Source organism: Muntiacus reevesi, chromosome X (assembly GCF_963930625.1).
Source record: "Muntiacus reevesi chromosome X, mMunRee1.1, whole genome shotgun sequence".
NCBI classification, from domain to species: Eukaryota; Metazoa; Chordata; class Mammalia; order Artiodactyla; family Cervidae; genus Muntiacus; species Muntiacus reevesi.
In genome coordinates, this window is record NC_089271.1 from 61,480,916 (window position 1) to 61,503,751 (window position 22,836).

The 22,836-nt window shown below is 37.1% G+C and overlaps 1 protein-coding gene across 1 annotated transcript in view; it reads right to left on the reverse strand.

Moving 5' to 3' along the window:
• TEX11 (testis expressed 11) overlaps positions 1-22,836 on the reverse strand; it is a 254,826-nt gene that overhangs the window by 98,836 nt on the left and 133,154 nt on the right. The window contains exons 14-16 of the mRNA XM_065915873.1: positions 14,932-15,083; positions 12,121-12,206; positions 5,196-5,333 (exon numbers count right to left, since the gene is read on the reverse strand). Of these exons, the coding sequence (XP_065771945.1) occupies positions 5,196-5,333; positions 12,121-12,206; positions 14,932-15,083 (376 nt within the window). The remainder of the gene's footprint in view (positions 1-5,195; positions 5,334-12,120; positions 12,207-14,931; positions 15,084-22,836) is intronic.

Below are 22,836 nucleotides of genomic sequence, written 5' to 3' on the forward strand. Positions count from 1 at the left end.
GACTGCAGCACGCCAGGCTTCCCTGTACTTCACCACCTCTCGGAACTTGCTCAAAACTCATGTCTTTTGAGTCAGTGATGCCATCCAACCATCTCATCCTCTGTTGCCCCCTTCTCCTCTTGCCCTCAATCTTTCCTCACATTAGGGTCTTTTCCAATAACTTGGCTCTTCGCATCAGGTGGCCAAAGGATTGGAGCTTCAGCTTCAGTATCAGTCCTTCCAATGAATACTCAGGGTTGATTTCCTTTAGAATTGAACAGTTTGTTCTTGCTTTCCAAGGGACTCTCAAGAGTCTTCTCCAGCACCACAATTCAAAATCGTAAGTTCTTTGGCATTCAGCCTTCTCTATGGTCCAACTCTATGTATATGACTACTGGAAAAACCATAGCTTTGACTATACGGACCTCTGTCAGTCAAGTGATTTCTCTGCTTTTTAATATGCTAAGTTTGTCATAGCTTTTCTTCCAAGGAGCAAGCATCTTTTGATTTCATGACTGCACTCACCATCTGCAGTGATTTTGTAGCCCAAGAAAATAAATTCTGTCACTGTTTCCCCATCTATTTGCCATGAGGTGATGGGACCAAATGCTGTGACCTTAGTTTTTGGAACATTGAGTTTTAAGACTGCTTTTTCACTCTCCTCTTTCAACTTCATCAAGAGGTTCTTTAGTTCCTCTTCACTTTCTGCCATTAGGGTGGTGTAATCAGCATATCTGAGATTATTATATTTCTCCTGGCAATCTTGATCCCATCTTGAGCTTCATCCAGCCTGGCATTTCACATGATGTACTCTGCATATACGTTAAATAAACAGGATGACAATACACAGCCTTGACACACTCCACTCCCAATTTTGAATGAGTCTGCTGTTCCATGTCCAGTTCTAACAGTTGTTTATTGATCTGCATATGGGTTTCTCCAAAAGCAGGTAAGGTAGTCTGGTATTCTCATCTCTTTAAGAATTTTCCAGTTTGTTGTGATCTACACTGTCAAAGGCTTTAGTGTAGTCAATGAAGGAGAAGTCCATGTTTTTCTGGAATTCCCTTGCTTTTTCTATGATCCAATGGATGTTGGCAATTTGATCTCTGATTCCTCTGCCTTTTCTAACTCCAGTTTGTACATCTGGAAAATCTCCGTCCACATACTGTTGAAAACTAGCTTGAAGGATGTCAAGCATAACCTTGCTAGCATGTGAAATGAGTGCAACTGTACAGTACTTGAACATTCTTTGTACAAGGCATAGATTATGTGTATGTGTGCTCAGTCAGTCACTCAGTAGTGTCTGACTCTTTGCAACCCTATGTACTGTAGCCCATCAGGCTCCTCGTTCATGGGATTATCCAGGCATGAATGGAGTGGGTTGCCATTTCCTACTTCAGGGGAATCTACTGAATTCTGGGACTGAACTTGGGTCTCTTGCATCTCCTACATTGGCAGGTAAATTCTTTACCACTGCGCCACCTGGGAAGCCCACCAGGCATAGATTAGGTTTTCAATAAATATTTGTTGACTTAAAACCTAAATTATAGCGTTTTTACATTATGGCTGTACCGAGAATGAGTCAACATCAATCTTCACCTCAGGGTTATTTAAGTGTTAAGTTTCTTTTACATCCATACAGAAACGTTTGTGGGGAAAGCTATACCTGCCAAAGAATCACAAAATTGCTTCAAAATCACTGACAAGTTATTATTGTACAAACAGAGGCCACAGTGCCATCTAGTGAATGTTACTCGTTTACTTCTGTTGATCACAAGCTCATTTTCACTCCTGTAATGGAAAGGCATGATTTTTGGTATTTCATATAGCAAACAGAATCAATATAAAACCAGCACATGAGACATGGTTGGTCGCACTTTAGGTCTTATAAATATTCTATAAATAGTCTCATCTTGGGACTGTTGTAAGTCTTATGTAAAACCATACTGTGTTTTGAGATTATGCTTTAGTTTTATCAATCTATAGTGATACAATGACATTCATGTATCTAAACTGCAGATACAAGCTGAGGATGGAATTTCTGTACTGAGTTAAAAAGTACTCAACTGTGTATTACTATTAACTTATAAACTATCACCAAAAGACTCCATTATCCCTCTCTTAACAAATATTAAAGTTTTATTATGATTTGCAGTAAATTCCATTATATCAACTTGTAATAAATTGCTCGTATACTTGTAACCCAAGCTCATTTCTCCCATACAAAGTCTGTCCATTCAAGTCTATGACTTTTACAAGCCAAACACTTTAACATCTTCGAAAATAATAAAATTAGGGTATTGGGCTTAAGGTGCTACAAGTTTTCTGAAGGCAGAGTTGATGTCTATGAAACTGCAGAGTTTAATATTGCCTCACAAAATGTACTGGAGATACTGAATAGATAATGGTGATTAAAAATTTACATTTCTACAAGTTAGAAAATAAAATAAAGAAACTACCTAAATTTAGCATTGTTATCTCAGAGTGATGTCACCAAATGCATGAATTGATGAATCTGTAACATAACCTACTAAGAGTTCAGAAAATAGACTCTCCAACCTCTTCAACCCATTCACATTGACTTATGATCTATGATTCAATGTTTCATGTTAAAAGAAAGAAACTGAGCTAGAGAAACGAATAATGGGATGATTTTTTAAATAATATAATCTCATCCCCTTCTGATAATCAAAGACACTCACATATTTGGTTACTTTTAATTTCCAATTATCCACAATAGGAAGGACAGAAATAGCATGAACAAAGAGAATTCCTACATCAGGGAAACTGACAACCATTTATGGAGTCTCTATGACTATTTTTTTAATATAATGAGTGTTTACTATGCAATAGGCTCTATGCTAGATATCAGACAAAATAAAGATATGGCCCTATCTTAGAGGAGGTATCAATTTAATAGGGAGCTAAGATAGGTATAGGGCTTCCCCGTGCCTCAGGGTAAAGAATCTGTAATGCAGGAGACGTGGGTTTGATTCCTGGGTCAGGAATATTTCCTGGAGGAGGAGATGGCAACCCACTACAGTATTCTTGCCTGGAAAATCCCATGGACAGAGGAGCTTGGTAGGCTACAGTCAATAGTGTCGCAAAGAGTAGAACATAACTGAAGTGACTCAGCATGTGAAAACTAAGAAATTTTATCTGATTCAATAAACATAGTTTTGTAAAATTTCTGAACAATGCTCAAATAGATCAAGGGAAGGAGTGAAAAAAATCACATAATAAAATTAACCAGGCTAGGTGGGAATAGCAAAATAGTAAAATATGATGAACTGTGTGATTTTTTTTCACCTTTCTATCTCTCTTAGTGCACAGTAGACTATTCTTACATATGGAGGGTATCAAATCGGTATCTGGTAAGTTTAAGACTAGAAAAATAAAATGGAGAAATATACTAATAGTAATCAAGTAGGCAATCTGGTCTTAAATGATATAATCACAAACTGAGTATACATATTAGAACCCACCTGGTTTCCTGCTGTCTTATTCTTCCCATCCTCACTACTAATACCATTTGAACTCCCAATTATAGGCTCGGTCCTACACTAGGCTCTAGATCCAAAGCTAACACAAAGGAAATTTAAGAAGCATTGCCTCAAGTCTTAGAAAACTCTATTATCTATTCACTTTGTATTCTCTTTTAGGTAACTGCAGTCTGGCTCCCCATGCCTGAGCTCCACTCTTTAGAGCCACGAATCCCAGTCACTTGAGGTCTGGAGCTTGACCTTGCTTTTTTCAATCTATCTACACATACGCCCAGTGATGTAAAGATTTTAGCCCTGCATCTGAGTCCAAATCTCAGTGACTGAAGACCTGTTCCCTGATTGATGAGCTTATGTGATACCAACCACCTATGTGCCTGACTTATGGAATCTTTCCAACTTAAATATTCCCCACTGCCATAATCTTCTGATTTGCTCATTAGGATACCCTGATGCCAACTGCTTTACTGAGTTGAAGGCAACTTGTTCATCTCTGTTACTTCAGAGACTATTACAGTATCTCATACTATATTCTATCCATCTTGATGAGCTGATGAGATATCCCTCCTTGGCCTGCAGATGTATCCATCTCCCAGCTCTAGGTTTCAGTACTTCTCAATCTGCCAGATTAACACAAATCATAGCAGTCACAAAAGCTTTATGATTCTCTTCTTTATATGTCTTTAAGTAAGCAGTGGGAAATTATCTTTCTGAAATAGTTAATGGTATTCTGAGCAGAAATATAATTAATTAGGTAACAAAATCTATGTGACATCTTTTCAGGTCTTTAAATAAATAGTAGTCAACTATCTTTCTGAAACAATTAAATGTTAGCCTGTGTAGAAATACAATAAGGTAAATAAACTTTCAACTTCTCTGTCAGGACTGTGAATTTATAACAAACTAAATGGTAAATACTCTTGTGAAAGAAAATCTTAAGTATTCATTCAGACAAATAATCCTTCAAAGTAAACAAATCTTCAAAGAAGGTGTCTAGAATTACCATCTTTAATCACATATTTTCCCCTAAATTTGTCATAAAAACTTAAAAAGCAACCAAAACCTTCATACTGGGTCCATACTTGTCCATCCCGTTTCTTTGTCCTACAACAAGGCAATATACTCCCTTTCCCATCATGTGCATACTATTATGATAAGCAAAGGAAGAAATGTCCCAATTGCTTTGGGAAGTACGAATGGCTCTATCCTCAAACGAGTTTTATCTACTTTACCTTCTAGAATTTTGTCCTGATAAGAAATCAACTGCTGAACTTTTTAAAGAGTGGTAGAAAGGCAAGAGCTAACCCAGAAAGTAAAAGAATGATATTTCATTCAAATATTTGTTCAAACTGAATGCTTCACCAAAAAAGTGTTTACCTTAAAATTTATTCTGCTTCAAAGGACAATACTGCAGATGGTTAGTAGCAGATAACCCTGTTCATGAATTCCAATGATACACTACCTTTTAGAACAGAGTGTTAAAAATAAACAGTAAGCAATGGAATTAAGAGTCTATAAATTCTTTCTCCTATTCGGAAGTTCTACTTATTAATGTTCATAGTGTGTGTGTTAGGAAATTACCAATTTGGCTTTGTCCTGTATGAAGGAACTCTCAGATATCCTAACCTAACAGTCAAGATATCACATTGTAATTATCTCTCTGGCACTGCCTGTAACAACATATGCCATCTTTGAAAAAAACATAAATCAAAGGACCTTATCAAATTGTCCCAAATGCAGGTAACAAGAAGCCATGTTCCTCTGTAGCTTGGCCAAGTCCAGATCAGATTGATCAGCTGCATAAAATCTCAGAGAATAACAGTACCAGTGCAGGGCATCATCAAAATTTTGTACCTAAAGTTTAAAAAGAAATAACAAAATTACAGAGATATCTCTACATTTGATCCTAATTGGTCCAAGTCATCTCTAGAAACAAAAAATGGTAATGTTTAAATTTTTAGTCAACTAAAACACATCTTTAGTTGGATGCCAAGTGCATTTTATTACCAGCCTTGATGAATATGTCATAGTGGCAATCAATATTCTCTCTTCTTCCCTCACATCAACAAAATTAAAAGGCAATACATGAAATTAGAGAAAATACCTGCAAACTACATATTCAATCAGAATATGACCCATTAGAACAAGACCCAGTTTACCCCACAGTTAGTATCTCCCAACAGGAAGCTGCCATAAGCCTCTTATCCTTACCTGTCCGAGGTCAGACAGAATGAAAACCACAATCACAGAAAATTAATCAAACTGATCACATGGAGCACAGCCTTGTCTAACTCAATAAAACTATGAGCCATACCATGTAGAGTCACTCAAGATGGATGGGTCATGGTGGAGAGTTCTGACAAACCGTGGTCCACTGGAGAAGGGAATGGCAAACCACTTCAGTATTCTTGCCTTAGGAACCCCATGAACAGTATGAAAAGGCAAAAACATAGGACACAGAAAGAGGAACTCCCCAGGTCGGTTGGTGCCCAGTATGCTACCAGAGAAGAGTGGAGAAATAACTCTAGAAAGAATGAAGAGACAGAGAAAAAGCGAAAACAATACACAGTTGCGGATGTGACTGGTGATGTGAGTAAATTCCAATGCTGTAAAGAACAATATTGCATAGGAACCTGGAATGCTAGGTCCATGAATCAAGGTAAATTGGACATGGTCAAGCAGGTAATGGCAAGAGTGAACAGTGACATTTTAGGAATCAGTGAACTAAAATGGACTGGAATGGGCGAATTTGATTCAGATGACCATTATATCTACTACTGTGGGCAAGAATCCCTTCGAAGAAATGGAGTAGCCATCATAGTCAACAAGAGCCCAAAATGCAGTACTTGGGTGCAATCTCAAAAACGACAAAATGATCACTGTTCGTTTGCAAGGCAAACCATTTGGTATCACAGTAATCCAAGTCTATGTCCCGACCAGTAATGCCAAAGAAGCTGAAGTTGAATGGTTATATAAAGACCCACAAGACCTTCTAGAACTAACCCCCAAAAAAGATTTTCATTTCATCATAGGGGACTGGAAGGCACAAGTAAGAAGTCAAGAGATACTTGGAGTAACAGGCAAATTTGGCCTTGGAGTACAAAATGAAGCAGGGCAAAGGCTAACAGAGTTTTGCCAAGAGAACGCACTGGTCATAGCAAACACCCTCTTTCAACAACTCAAGAGAATACTCTACACATGGACTTCACCAAATGGTCAATATTAAAATCAGATTGATTATATTCTTTGTAGCCAAAGATGGAGAAGCTCTATACAGTTACCAAAAATAAGACTGGGAGGTGACTGTGGCTCAGATCATGAACTCCTTATTGAAAAATTCAGACTTAAATTGAGCAAAGTAGGGAAAACAATTAGGCCATTCAGGTATGACCTAAATAAAATCCCTTATGGTTATACAGTGGGAGTGACAAATAGATTCAAGGAATTAGATCTCATAGACAGAGTGCCTGAAGAACGATGGATGGAGGTTCGTGACATTATACAGGCGGCAGGGATCAAGATCATACCCCCAAAAAAGTAATGCAAAAAGGGAAAATGGTTGTCTGAGGAAGACTTATAAATACCTGATAAAAGAAGGGACGCTAAAGGGAAAAGGAGAAAAGGAAAGAAACTCATCTGAATGAGAGTTTCAAAGAATAGCAAGGATAGATAAGAAAGTCTTCTTCAGCGATCAATGCAAAGAAATAGAGGAAAACAACAGAATGGGAACCACTAAAGATCTCTTCAAGAAAATCAGAGATACCAAGGGAACATATCACGGAAAGATGGGCACAATAAATGACAGAAATGGTATGGACCTAACAGAAGCAGAAGATAATAAGAAGAGGTGGCAAGAATACACAGAAGAACTATACAAAAAAGATCTTAATGATCCAGATAATCACGATGGTGTGGTCACTCACCTAGAGCCAGACATCCTGGAGTGTGAGGTCAAGTGAGCCTTAGGAAGCATCACTATGAATAAAGCTAGTGGAGGTGATGGAATTCCAGCTGAGCCACTTCAAATCCTAAAAGATGAGGCTGTGGAATTGCGGAACCCAATATGCCAGCAAATTTGGAAAACTCAGCAGTGGCCACAGAACTGGAAAAGGTCAGTTTCCATTCCAATCCCAAAGAAAGGGAATGTCAAAGAATGTTCAAACTACTGTACAATTGTACCATCTCACACGCTAGCAAAGTAATGCTCAAAATTCTCCAAGCGAGGTTTCAACAATACATGAACCAAGAATTTCCAGATTTTCAAGCTGGATTTAGAAAAGGCAGAGGAACCAGTGATCAAATTGCCCACATCTGTTGGATCACAGAAAAAGCAAGAGGGTTACAGAAAAACATCTACTTCTGCTTTATTGACTATGCCAAAGTCTTTGACTGTGTGGATCACAACAAAATGTGAAAAACTCTTATTTAAAGAGATTGGAATACCAGACCACGTTACCTGCCTCCTGAGAAAACTGTATGCAGGTCAAGAAGCAACAGTTAGAACCAGACATGGAACAACAGACTGGTTCCAAAATGGGAAAGGAGTATGTCAAGGCTGTATATTGTCACCCTGCTTATTTAACTTATATGCAGAGTACATCGTCGGAAATTCAGGGCTGGATGAAGCACAAACTGGAATCAAGACTGCAAGGAGAAATACCAATAACCTCAGATACACAGATGACACCACCCTCATGACAGAAAGTGAAGAGGAACTAAAGAGCCTCTGGATGAAGTGAAAGAGGAGAGAGAAAAAGCCGGCTTAAAACTCAACATTCAATAAACTAAGATTGTGGCATCTGGTCTCATCACTTCATGGCAAATAGATGGGAAAACAATGGAAACAGTAAGAAACTTCATTTTCTTGGGCTCCAAAATCACTGTAGATGGTGACTGCAGCCATGAAATGGAAGGACACTTGCTCCTTGGAAGAAAAGATATGACCAACCTAGACAGCATATTAAAAAGCAGAGATATCACTTTGCCAACAAAGGTCCGTCTAGTGAAAGCTTTGGTTTTTTCCAGTGGTCATGTATGGATGTTGAGTGTTGGACCTTAAAGAAAGCTGAGCACCAAAGAACTTATGCTTTTGAACTGTGGTATTGGACAAGACTCTTGAGAGTCCCTTAGACTGCAAGGAGATCAAACCAGTCCATTCTAAAGGAAATCAGTCCTGAATATTCACTGGAAGGACTGATGCTGAATCTGAAGCTCCAATACTTTGGCCACCTGATGTGAAGAACGGACTCATTTGAAAAGACCCTGAAGCTGGGAAAGATTGAAGGCAGGAAGAGAAGGGGACAACAGAGGATGAGATGGTTGGATGGTATCACCAATTCAAGGGACATGAGTCTGAGCAAGCTCTGGGAGTTGATGATGGACAGGGAAGCCTGGCCTTCCTCAGTCCATGGGGTCATAACGAGTGGGACACAACTGAGGAACTGATCTGAACTGACTGACATATTCAATATGGAATTATCCAAAATATATAAGTAACTTCTACAACTCAGTAGCAAAAAATAAAAACAGAAACAGAAACAAACAAAAATCCCTAAAACTCCATTAAAAATGTGCTAAGGATCTGGGCAAGCTTTTCCAAAGAAGATACACAAATGGCCAATAGGTACATGAAAAGGTGCTCAGCATCACTAACCATCAGGGAAATGCAAACCAAAATCACAGTGAGATTTCTCCTCACAGCTGTCACAATGGCTAGCATCAGAAAGACAAGATTAACAAATGGTAGGGAGGATGTAGAGAAAAGGTAAACCTTGTATATTGTTGATGGGAGTGTAAACTGGTATGGCCGCTATGGAAAACAGTATGCCGATTTCTCAAGAAATTAAAAATAGAACTACAATTCAGTAATCCCATTTCTGTGTATATATCGAAAGAAAATGAAATTATTATCTCAAAGAGATATTTGTACTCAAATGTCCATTACAACAAGCCAAGGTGTGGGAACCAAGTAAGCTGTCATTTACTGATGAATGTAGATAAAGAAAATATGTGAAGTGGTTAGCCTCCAACTAATAAAAATAAATGAAAAAAAAAATAATAAAGGAAATTTACCACTTTTGAAAAGGAACTTTCCAGCAATTACTAGAGATAGGACCCTTCCTTTCCATGTATTCTTTATAACAATAACACCTTTTGATCAATGAAAATATTTTCTGATGACTCTAGATGATACTGGGTTTCATGAATAAAGACACAATTACTAGGCTGATTTTGAACTTTCCTGGTAGCTCAGGTGGTAAAGAATCCACCTGCAATGCAGGAGACCCCAGTTCACTTCCAGGGCCGGGAAGATCCTCTGGAGAAGGGATAGGATACCCACTCCAGTATTCTTGGGCTTCCATGGTGGCTCAGATGGTTAAGAATCCACCTGCAAGACGGGAGACCTGGGTTTGATCCCTGAGTTAGGAAGATCCCCTGGAGGAGGGCATGGCAACCCACTCCAGTATTCTTGCCTAGAGAATCCCCATGGACAGAGGAGCTTGGGGGGCTACAGTCCATGGGGTCACAAAGAGTTGGACATGACTGAGCAACTAAGCACACAATACTGCCTGATTTAGGAGAAATCACAAATGAAACAAAATTACTTATAAAAGTATGATGCTCCAAGTCACCAAATAAATATAGTTTTCTTAAAACTTAACACAGGTTAATAGAGGTCTGATTTTTTTTGGCCATGCCTTGTGGTTTGTGAGATCTTAGCTCCCCCTCAGTTCTGAACCACCAGGGAAGTCTCAATAGAGTTATTTTAATAGACTTTTCCTTCTTAATAGACTGACTTCACCATGCGAAGCCTGACAAGAGTGCAGAAAAACACCCAGAGTTGTCACAAAAAAATAATGACAAAAAGTTCTGGAATTAGATAGTGGTGATGGGTTATACAATTCTGCATATTCTAAAAACTACAAACTTGTAAAATTTTATGGCATGTAACTTAGGTCCCAATAAAGCAGTTTTTTTAAAGAGTAAAAAAAAAAAAGAAAAGAAAATATGGCATATGTATACAATGGAAGTGACAGAATTTCAGCTGAGTTACTTAAAATCCTAAAAGACGAAGCTGTTAAAGTGGTACACTCAACATGCCAGCAAATTTGGAAAGCTCAATAGTGGCCACAGGATTGGAAAAGGTCAGTTTTCATTACAGTCCTAAACAAGGGCACCACCAAAGAATGCTCAAACCATGATACAATTGTCCTCATTTCAATGTTAGCAAGGTTATGCTCAAAATCCTTCAAGCTAGGCTTCAGCAGTATGTGAACCAAGAACTTCCAGATAATACAAGCTGGGTTTTCATGAGGCAGAGGAACCAGAGATCAAATTACTAACATCTACTGGAGCATGGAGAAAGCAAGGGAGTTCCAGAGAAATGTCTACTCTGATTCATTGACTATGTAAAGCCTTTGCCTGTGTGGATCACAACAAACAGGAAAATTGTTAAAGAGATGGGAATACCAGACCACCTTACCTGTCTCCTGTGAAATCTGTATGTGGGTCAAGAAGCAACAGTTAGAACTGGACATGAACAATTGCCTGGTTCAAAATTGGGAAAGGAATATGACGAGGCTGTATATTGTCACCCCGTTTATTTAACTTATATGCAGAGTATATAATGTGAAATGCAGGGCTGGATGAATCACAAGTTAGAATCAAGATTGCTGGGAGAAATAGCAACAATCTCAGATATGCAGATGATACTATGGCAGAAAGCGAAGAGGAACTAAAGAATCTCTTGATAAAGGTAAAAGAGGAGAGTGAAAAAGCTGGCTTAAAATTCAGCATTCAAAAAACTAAGATCATGGCATCTGGTCCCATCACTTCATGGCAAATAAAAGGGGAAAAAGTGGAAACATTGACAGATTTTCTTTTATTGGGCTCTAAAATCACTGTGGACAGTAACTATAGACATGAAATTAAAAGATGCTTGCTCCTTGGAAGGAAAAGTATGACAAATTTAGACAACGTATTAAAAAGCAGACATTACTTGGCCGACAAAGGTCTGTATGGGTCAAAGCTATGGTTTTTCCCATAGTCATGTATGGATGTAAGAGTTGGACCATAAAGAAGTTGAGCACCAGAGAACTGATGCTTTTGAATTGTGGTGCTGGAGAAGACTGTTGAGAGTCCCATGGACTACAAGGAGATCAAACCAGTCAATCCTGAAGAAAATCAACCCTTAACAGTCATTGAAAGACCGCGGAGAGCTGACTTACTGGAAAAGACCCTGATGCTGGGAAAGACTGAAGGCAAAAGGAGAAGAGGGTAGCAGAGGATGAGATGGTTAGATAGCATCACCAACCGACTAAATGGACTTGAATTTGAACAAACTCTGGGAGATAGTGAAGGACAGGGAAGTCGTGTGCTGCAGTTCATGGTGTTGCAAGGAGTCAGACACCGACTTAGCGACTGAACAACAACAAACTCCCAGTGCGGATGAATCACATCTTAGCATTTTTAAATAAATTCTTGTCCACTTCCCATTAATGTTCTGCATTACATTTAATAGTATATAAGCAGAAAGAGATTATTAAGTATTTGATGCTCTATGATTTTTATAGTGAACACATTATTTTATTTGTTAGTGTGAAGAAAGAATATAAAGAATAAAAATAGATTATTCCCCAACCTCATAACTCCTGGCAGCTTGTTTCCAAATAATGCTGTGGAAATAGCCTATTAATTCTGATGCCAGTGGTTTTCCTGTTTGGTGACCTGAAAAAAAAAAAAACAAGCTCTGAAAACAAGAATGAAGATCTATCACATTAAATAAAGAGCAATAACTGTATTCAGAACCTATAATCTTTACATAATGGCTACAAACACAACCACATTCAGACAGGTTATCATCAATTTTAGATTTACTAGCAAAATTGATTATATAATACAATCAGAGTTTGCTAGAATCACTGTAATTTGCCCATCAGTCTGTAATAGTTTTCTAGCCCAGTTTCTTTTAATGTATTTTCTATGTTCCAAATTTGATCATCATCTGGTGCCTTAATGTTATTATCAGTGAAGAGACAGCAATGCTAGAAACCATTAATAAGAAGTGTTTATACTATTATATACTAACTAGATCAGTTCAAGTTCACAAGAAAAGGCCAATTATACCTTAAAGCCTTTGTAAAATACTTTAAGACCATGTTTACACATAAACTCTATTACTTTAAATTGTAACTCATGTCTGATTGTTTCTGGTCTAGACATTTACAGGGTTCAAATACATTAGCACACACTAAAGTAAAGTTTAATCTATACTAGAATTCTATACCCCTTTCAATTCCACCCCTTTGTCACAATCTATTTCCACAAAAGTCTCGATTAGAAAACAGAGCCTCTCAGCAAAAGACACACAGATGTATAGAACAGTCTTTTGGACTCTGTGGGACAGGGTGAGGGTGGGATGATTTGGGAGAATAGCATTGAAACATGTATATTATCATATGTGAAATGAATCACCAGTCCAGGTTCAATGCATGAGACAGGGTGCTAGGGGCTGGTGCACTGGGATGACCCAGAGGGATGGGATGGGGAGGGAGGTGGGAGGGGGGTTCAGAATGGGGAACACATGTACACCTGTGGCGGATTCATGTCAGTGTATGGCAGAACCACTACAATATTGTAAAGTAATTAGCCTCCAATTAAAATAATTAAGTTTATATTAAAAAAAAAAAAAAAAGAAAACAGAGTCTGACCCCTCAACCCAGTCAGCAGACAAAGTTTGTTTCACGACTTACTCAAAACTAGTCACATGAAAGTAAAAAGCCCTGTAAAGTACGTACCTAAAACATTATAATATTTGAAAGTATAAATGTATAATTAGATACCATAATACAACTTTGGCTAACTGTAATCATGGAAAATTAGTTATTCTAGATAATAAAGTTTTCTAGTTACCTGGCAGTTTATTTTCATCAAACATAAAATATTTTTAAGAAATCTAAATCACTTAAGATTCTTAATTTTTCTAAAAATCATGTTTTAAGAATTAGGTTTTTCTTTTTCTTTAATAATTTTTTTTAATGAGTAATGTTTTAAAAGAAAGAAAGAAAGAAAGAAAAATGCTCAGGAAATGAACCAAGAAAAAAGTCCATTTTACCACCTGGATCTCTGATACAATGAGAGAAACCAACATGAAACACTTTCATCTCAGCCAGATCCTCCCAGAGCGGCTCTTCCAGCCTTCAGTGGTGGGGAGCTATTATTCATAAATATATCTAGTCTTCTTTTTTGTAATTTATTTATTCTAAACATACTTTCTAGTTTATGAAGCACAATTTAACTATTTTTAGACTATTCAAGGTCAACAATAACAACCATTGCATTTTATTATACTGTTAGGATATCATAATGATGAATTCAGTAATTATTATATAGTACATATTATTTTACTTTTAAAAGTATTTTAAATGGTTTTATACAATTTATAAGGTTTTTCCTTCCCTTGTGATCAGGATATCTTTATATTTCCTTGTAGGTCCTTTCTCCCTTTATAATATGCTACCATTAAAAAGTTGAGGGTTGAAAAAAAAAAAAAAGCTGAGGGTTGGAAAATCACATAACCAAGCTTATCAACACTGGGTCTAAAAATAACTGGGTTCTTAGTGAGGATATGGAGGAAAAGTGCCATCAGTAAAATACATTTCATAGAACCTAGAGTTCAAAAGACTCAGATTATCTAGTCAAAAGATTTTCTTTAAAAATCAATGCCTTTGTTTTTATAAAACATGATTCATACTTATAAAATTGAAGCAATCTGGTAAACAACAAAAAAGCAACAAATCACCAAAACTTCCACCACTCAGAATAAATCCCAGTGTTAACATAAGTGACTATCGTTCCAGTAATATCTCTAAATGTATAGAGTTGAAAGAACAGATTAGGGTAAGAATTTTCTAAGAAAGAGTTCACACTATCTGTGTTCTTCAGAGTATAAGGTTCTACAGAGAGATGGGGGATTAATGGAATGCTGAGATTTGGCTCTACATCTTAATGCTTTAGCTACAACTCTAGTCTGTTTTATTGGGGGCAGGGTTCACATAAGATTGCATCACAAAGGGATGCTACTGCTGCTAAAAAGAAATAAAAAACTAGGAATGTAGTTCACAACCTTCATTATATAGTTGGAAAAAACCAAGATCCAGAGATATTACTGACTTGCCTAAAGGTAGACAAACTAATCTGAGATCAAACTGAAACATGAAATTAGGCTTCTAACCTCACAATTCTCCATTACAGATGAGTTTAAAGCTGAGTCTATTTTTGTTGATATTTTGTTATTTTTGTTTAGTTTTCATCCTGGCTTACCACATAGGAGGAATCTGGTTAGGTCAATCGTTATAGCTAAAGGGTTAGGATTTTTTTACTGTTCTGATATCCATCTCAGAAGGACATGCATATTAACACTTTTCTAAAACATCTGCAAAATACTACTGACCTATAATGATTTCTTCAATCTTCTCCTTTGCAAACAATTCTTCCTTCCTTTGTAAAAGCATATCAATGTGGAGCAGTTGAGCTTTACTAGTATCTTCTGATGACTTAAAATGTTCACAGATAATCTTCAGGAAATAAAATCCAACAGATTCTCTGTTCAAGAAAACACAATTTTAAGTGGTGTGAAAAAAACAACTTTTTAAAATTAATAAGCCTAAAATTTGTTTCAGCATGACCAAAACAGGCAAGATAAAACTATATTTGAGCTTAATACCATTAAATATCTCAACAAAACTATTTGTCAATAACAAAGAATTTAATTCAGTTCCTGTTTAATTTATCAAGCCACAAGCATTTTCTTCTTATAAACATATACAGTCAGATAATCATCTCTCTACTAATATCTAATTTATTCCTTTTCTCCAAAACTGACGCCAATTTATAAATACTGGAACATGAGAGCCATGAAGTGAAGATACACGAACAGACATTAGAAATTTACTACTCCATTGTCATGAGAACTTCTACGATCTACTCTAGAAGCAACTTTCAAATATACCATATAGCACTGTTTACTACAGTCAACATGTACGTTACATTCTCAATATTCATTTATTTTATAACTGGAACTTTGTACCTTTTGACTATCTTCTCAAGTCATTATGCTGTACAGCTTAAACTTAACATAGTGCTGAATGTCAATTATATCTTAATAAAACTGAAAGAATAAAAAGAAATTTGCCAATTCCCTCAGTCAACAACTCCTTTAAAAATTATGCTTCATTACACAAATAATATAACAGTAGATAATGACTATGTTAAATGCAAAGAGTTCATGGATTGGAAGACTTAGTATTCTTAAGATGGTAACACACCCAAAGTGATCTACAGATGTAATGCAATCCCTGTGAATATCCCAAAGATATTTTTTGCAGAAATGGAAAACTCCATCCTAAACTTATACAGAATATCAAGGTACACAGAAGAGCCAAAACAATCCTGAAACAGAAGAACAAAGCTGATGGACTCATACTTCATGATTTCAAATTTTACTACAAAGATACAGTAATCAAAATAGTGTGGTACCAGCATAAAGATACATATACACCAATGGAATAAAATAAGAGTTTAGAAAAAAATTCTCACATATATGGTCAAATGATTTTCAACAAGGATGACAAGACCATTACATGCAGGGGAAAAAATCATTTTTTTCAATAAATAGTGCTGAGACAATTGGATATTCATAAGTAAAAGAATGAAATTCTTTCTTATCATTCTTTAATGAAATCACCTTACATCATATTAAAAAACGAACTCAAAATGGATCAAAGACCTAAACAGAAGAACTAAAATATAAAACTTATAGAAGAAAATATAGGGGAAAATCTTTGTAACACTGGATTCGACAATGATTTCTTTGATATGACACTAAAAGCACAAATAACAAAATTAATAACAGATAAACTGGACTGTCAAAATTTTTAAATTTTGTGTATCAAAGAATACAGTCAAAAGGGTGAAAAGGCAACATATGAAATGGGAGAGAATATCTGCAAAACATACATCTGATACACAGTTAATATACAGATACATAAACTCAACAATAAAAAACCAACTGACTTAAAAATGGGCAGAGAGGTTGAATAGACGTTTTCGCAAAGAAGGATTTCCCTGGTGGCTCAGTTGGTAAAGAGTCTGCCTGCAGTATGGAAGACCTGGGTTCGATCCCTGGGTCAGGAAGATCCCCTGGAGAAGGAAATGTCGACCCCAACTCAACTTCTTTCCTGGAGAATTCCATGGACAGAGGAGCGTGGTGGGCTACAGTCCATGGGGTCAGAAAGAGTCGGACATGACTGAGTGACTAACTTTCACTTTCAAAACTCAACAATAAAAAACCAACTGATTTTTAAAATGGGGAAAGAGGTTGAACAGACATTTTCCCCCCAAAAGATATACAAATGGCAAAAATCACATGAAAAGATACTCAATATGACTAATCCATTAGTGAAATGCAATCAAAAGCACAATGATACCACCTCATACCCATTAAAATAGCTACTGTCAAAAAAACAAAAACAAAAAAATGTTGGCCAGAATATGGAAAAATGGGTAAACTTGTGTACTATTGGTGGGAATGTAAAATCGTATAGCTGCTATGCAAACCAGTATGGTGATTCCTATAAAAAATTAAAAATAATTTCCATTTAATCTATTAATTCTACTTTGTATAAGCCCAAATAACCAAAAATAAAGTCTCAAAGAAATATTTTTACACCCAAGGGCATATCAGTATTGTTCACAATAGCCAAAAGGTTGAAGTATTATAAGTCTCAACGATGGATAAATGATTAAACAAAATGCAGTACATAACACAGAGGAATATTAATTAGCCTTTAAAGAGGAGGAAATTCTGACACATGCTACAACACAGTAAAACTTGAGGATACTATGCTAAGTGAAATACAATAGTTGGAAAAGCACAAATAGTGTATAATTTCACTAATATGAGGTACCTACAGTAGTCAAATTCAAAGACAGAAAGTAGAATGGTATATTCCACAGATGGGGAAAGTGGAGAACTGGGACTTGTACGTAATGGGTACAAAGTTGCAATTCTGCAAGATGAAAAGAGCTTAAGAGTTTGCTTAATGAATTTTAAACACTATGAATGTTTACTCTTAACAATTTAAGAGTAAACTTAACACTCTTAACAATTTAAGTGTACTTAACACTGATGAATTGTATACTTAAAAATAGTTAAGATGGTATGTTTTCTGTTTTATATATTTTACAACAAAAAAATTTTTTAATTTCTTTACAAAATTAAACAATTGAAATATAATGGGTTTTGAACTCTGTCAAAACCCTTTTCTGCATCTATTGAGAATATCATATGAGATTTATTTTTCAATTTGCTAATGTGGTGTATCACATTGATTTACTTGCATATATCAAAAAATCCATGCATCCGTGGGATAAATCACACTTGATCACAGTGTATGATCCTTTCAATGTGTTTTTGTATGTAGTTTGCCAGTATTTTGCTGACGGTTTTTGTGTCTATGTTCATCAGCAACATTGGCCTATAATTTTCTAGGGGATATCTTTGTCTGGTTTTGATAACAGGGTGATGGTAGCCTTACACAGAATAAGCTTGGGAATGTTCCTTTCTGTGCAATTTTTTGGAAGAATTTCAGATGGGTAGGCAATGGCAACCCACTCCAGTATTCTTACCTGGAAAATTCCATGGACGGAGGAGCCTGGTAGGCTGCAGTCCATGGGGTCACTAAGAGTCGGACACAACTGAACGACTTCACTTTCATGCATTGGAGAAGGAAATGGCAACCCACTCCAGTATTCTTGCCTGGAGAATCCCAGGGATGGTGGAGCCTGGTGGGCTGCCGCCTAGGGGGTTGCACAGAGTCAGACACGACTGAAGAGACTTAGCAGCAGCAGCAAGCAGGTATTAACTACCCATCTGAAGGGAATGGCAAACCATTTCAATATACTTGCCTTGAGAACCCCATACTTCATGAACAGTATGAAAAGGCAAAGTTATAGGATACTGAAAGAGGAACTTCCCAGGTTGGTAGCTGCCCAATATGCTAGTGGAGAAGTAACTCCAAAAGAATGAAGGGATGGAGTTAAAGCAAAAACAACACCCAGTTGTGGATGGGACTGGTGATAGAAGCAAAGTCCGATGCTGTAAAAAGCAATATTGCACAGGAACCTGGAATGTTAGGTCCATGAATCAAGGAAAATTGGAACTGGACAAACAGGAGATGGCAAGAATGAACATCGAAATTCTAGGAATCATTGAACTAAGATGGACTGGAATGGGTGAATTTAACTCAGATGACCATTATATCTACTACTGTGGGCAGGAATCACTTAGAAGAAATGGAGTAGCCATCATAGTCAACAAAAGAGTCCGAAATGCAATACTTGGATACAGCCTAAAAAACGACAGATCAATCTCTGTTCATTTCCAAGGCAAACCATTCAATATCACGGTAATCCAAGTCTATGCCCCAACCAGTAACGCTGAAGAGGCAGAAGTTGAATGGTTCTATGAAGACCTATAAGAACTTTTAGAACTAACACACAAAAAAGATGTCCTTTTCATTATAGGGGACTGGAATGCAAAAGTAGTAAGTCAAGAAACACCTGGAGTAAAAGGCAAATTTGGCCTTGGAGTACAGAATGAAACAGCACAAAGCCTAATAGAGTTCTGCCAAGAGAACGTACTGGTCATAGCAAACACCCTTTTCCAACAACACAAGGGAAGACTCTACACATGGACATTACCAGATGGTCAACACCAAAATCAGATTGATTATATTCTTTGCAGCCAAAGACGGAGAAGCTCTATACAGTCAGCAAAAACATGACTGGGAGCTGACTGTGTTTCAGATCATGAACTCCTTATTGAAAAATTCAGACTTAAATTGAACAAAGTAGGGAAAACCACTAGGCCATTCAGGTATGACCTAAATAAAATCCCTTATGGTTATACAGTGGAAGTGAGAAATCGATTTAAGGGACTAGATATGACAGAGTGCTTGATGAACTATGGATGGAGGTTCGTGACACTGTACAGAAGATAGAAATCAAGACCATCCCCAAGAAAAAGAAATGCGAAAAAGCAAAATGGCTGTCTGAGGAGGCCTTATAAATAGCTATGAAAAGAAGAGAAGCCAAGTGCAAAGGAGAAAAGGAAAGATACACCCATTTGAATGCAGAGTTCCAAAGAATAGTAAGGAGAGATAAGAAAGCCCTCCTCAGTGATCAATGCGAAAAAATAAGAGGAAGACAATAGAATGGGAAAGACTAGAGATCTCTTCAAGAAAATTGGAGATACCAAGGAACATTTCAGCAAAAACGGGCTCAAAAAAGGACAGAAATGGTATGGACCTAACAGAAGCAGAAGATATTAAGAGGTGGCAAGAATACACAGAAGAACTGTACAAAAAAGATCTTCACAACCCAGATAATCATGATGGTGTGATCACTCACACTCACCTAGAGCCAGACATCCTGGAATGTGAAGTCAAGTGGGCCTTTGGAAGCATCACTATGAACAAAGCTAGTGGAGGTGAGGTAATTCCAGTTGAGCTATTTCAAATCATAAAAGATGATGCTGTCAAAGTGCTGCACTCATTATGCCAGCAGATTTGGAAAACTCAGCAGTGGCCACAGGACTGGAAAAGGTCAGTTTTCATTCCAATCCCAAAGAAAGGCAATGCCAAAGAATGCTCACACTACCACACAATTGCACTCATCTCACACGCTAGTAAAGTAATTCTCAAAATTCTCCAAGCCAGGCTTCAACAATACATGAACCGTGAACTTCCAGGTGTCCAAGCTGGAAGAGGCAGAGGAACCAGAGATCAAATTGCCAACATCCGCTGGATCACTGAAAAAGCAAGAGAGTTACAGAAAAATATCTATTTCTATTTTATTGACTATGCCAAAGCCTTTGACTGTGTAGATCACAATAAACTGTGGAAAATTCTGAAAGAGATGGCAATGCTAGACTACTTGACCTACCTCTTGAGAAACCTGTATGCAGGTCAGATAGTAACAGTTAGAACTGGACATGGAACAACAGACTGGTTCCAAATAGGAAAAGGAGTATGTCAAGGCTGTATATTGTCACCCTGCTTATTTAACTTATATGCAGAGTACATCATGAGAAACACTGGGCTGGAGGAAGCACAAGCTGGAATCAGGATTGCTGGGAGAAATACCAATAACCTCAGATATGCAGATGACACCACCCTTATGGCAGAAAGTGAAGAAGAACTAAAGAGCCTCTTGATGAAAGTGAAAGAAGAGAGTGATAAAGCTGGCTTAAAGCTCAACATTCAGAAAACTAAGATCATGGCATCCGATCCCATCACTTCATGGCAAATAAATGGGAAAACAGTGGAAACAGTGGCTGACTTTATTCTCTTGGGCTCCCAAATCACTGCAGATGGTGATTTCAGCCATGAAATTAAAAGACGCTTACTCCTTGGAAGGAAAGTTATGACCAACCTAGACAGCATATTAAAAAGCAGAGACATTACTTCGTCAACAAAGGTCCATCTAGTCAAGGCTATGGTTTTCCCAGAAGTCATGTATGGATGTGAGAGTTGGACTATAAAGAAAGCTGAGCACTGAAGAACTGATACTTTTGAACTGTGGTGTTGGAGAAGACTCTTGAGAGTCCCTTGGACTGCAAGGAGATCCACCAGTCCATCCTAAAGGAGATCAGTCCTGGGTGTTCATTGGTGGGACTGATGCTGAAGTTGAAACTCCAATACTTTGGCCACCTGATGTGAAAAGCTGACTCAATTGAAAAGACCCTGATGCTGGGAAACATTGAGGGCAGCAGGAGAAGGGGACGACAGAGGATGAGATGGTTGGATGCCTTCACCGACTCAATGGACATGGGTTTGGATGGACTCTGGGAGTTGGTGATGGACAGGGAGGCCTGGTGTGCTGTGGTTCATGGGGTTTGAAAGAGTCGGACACGACTGAGCAACTGAACTGAACTGAACTGAGGTATTAACTCTTCTCTAAATGTGTGACAGAAGTCATCTGGTACTGGACTTTTGTTTGCTGGAAGATTTTAAATCACAGTTTCAGTTTCAGTACTTGTGACTGTTCTGTTCATACCTTCTATTTCTTCCTGGTTTGGTCCTGGAAGGTTTTATATTTCGAACAATATGTCCACTTCTTCTAGGCTGTCCATTTTATTGGAATACAGTTGCTTGTAGTAATCTCTCATGATCCTTTTAATTTCTGTGGTGTCTCTTATAACTTCTCCTTTTTCATTCCTAATTTTATTGATCTGAATCCTCTCGCTTTTTTTTCTTGATGAGTCTGACTAATGGTTTGCCAATTTAGCTTATCTCCTCAAAGAACCAGCTTTTAATTTCATTAATCTCTGCTATTGCTTTCTTCATCTCTATTTCATTTATTACTGCTCTAATCTTTGTGATTTATTTTCTTCTACTAACTTTGGGTATTCCTCTTTCTCAGGTTGCTTTAGGTGTAAAGATAGGTTATTTCAGATTCTTCTTGTTTCTTAAGGTAAGATTGTATTGCTATAAACTTCCCTTTTAGAAGTTGGGAGAAGGAAATGGTAACCCATTCCAGTATTTTTGCCTGGAAAATTCCATGGACAGAGAAACCTGGTGGGCTACAGTAAGTGGAGTTGCAAAGAGTTAGCCATGACTGAATGGCTTAGCACATCCCTCTTAGAACTATTTTTGCTGCATCCCATAGGTTTTGGATTGTTGTGTTTCTATTGCTGTTTGTCTCTAGGTATTTTTTTATTTCCTCTTTGATTTCTTCAGTGATCCATTGATTATTTATTAACATATTGTTTAGTTTTCATGTGCTTGTGTTTCAGATAGTTTTTTTTCCTGTAATTGATTTCTAATCCATAGTGTTGTCTGAGAAGTGGATTTAGAGGGAACCTCAAGACAATAAAGGCCATATATGACAAACCCACAGCAAACATTATTAGCAACAGTGAAAAACTGAAAGCATTTCCTGAGTTCAGGAACAAGACAAGGATGCCCATTCTCACCACTTTTATTTAATAGTTTTAAAAGTCCTAGCCATAGCTATCAGAGAAGAAAATGAAATAAAAGGAATACAAACTGGAAAAGAAAAAGTAAAACTGTCACTGTTTGCATATGACATGATGCTATACATAGAAAAATCCTAAAGATGCTACCAGAAAACTATTAGAGTTCATCAATGAATTCCTATATACTAATAATGAAAGGTTAGAAAGAGAGATTAAGGAAACAATCCCATTCATCACTGCATCAAAAAGAATAAAATACTTAGGAATAAATCTACCTAGAGATAGATATGTACTCAAATCTGTATTCAGAAAACTATA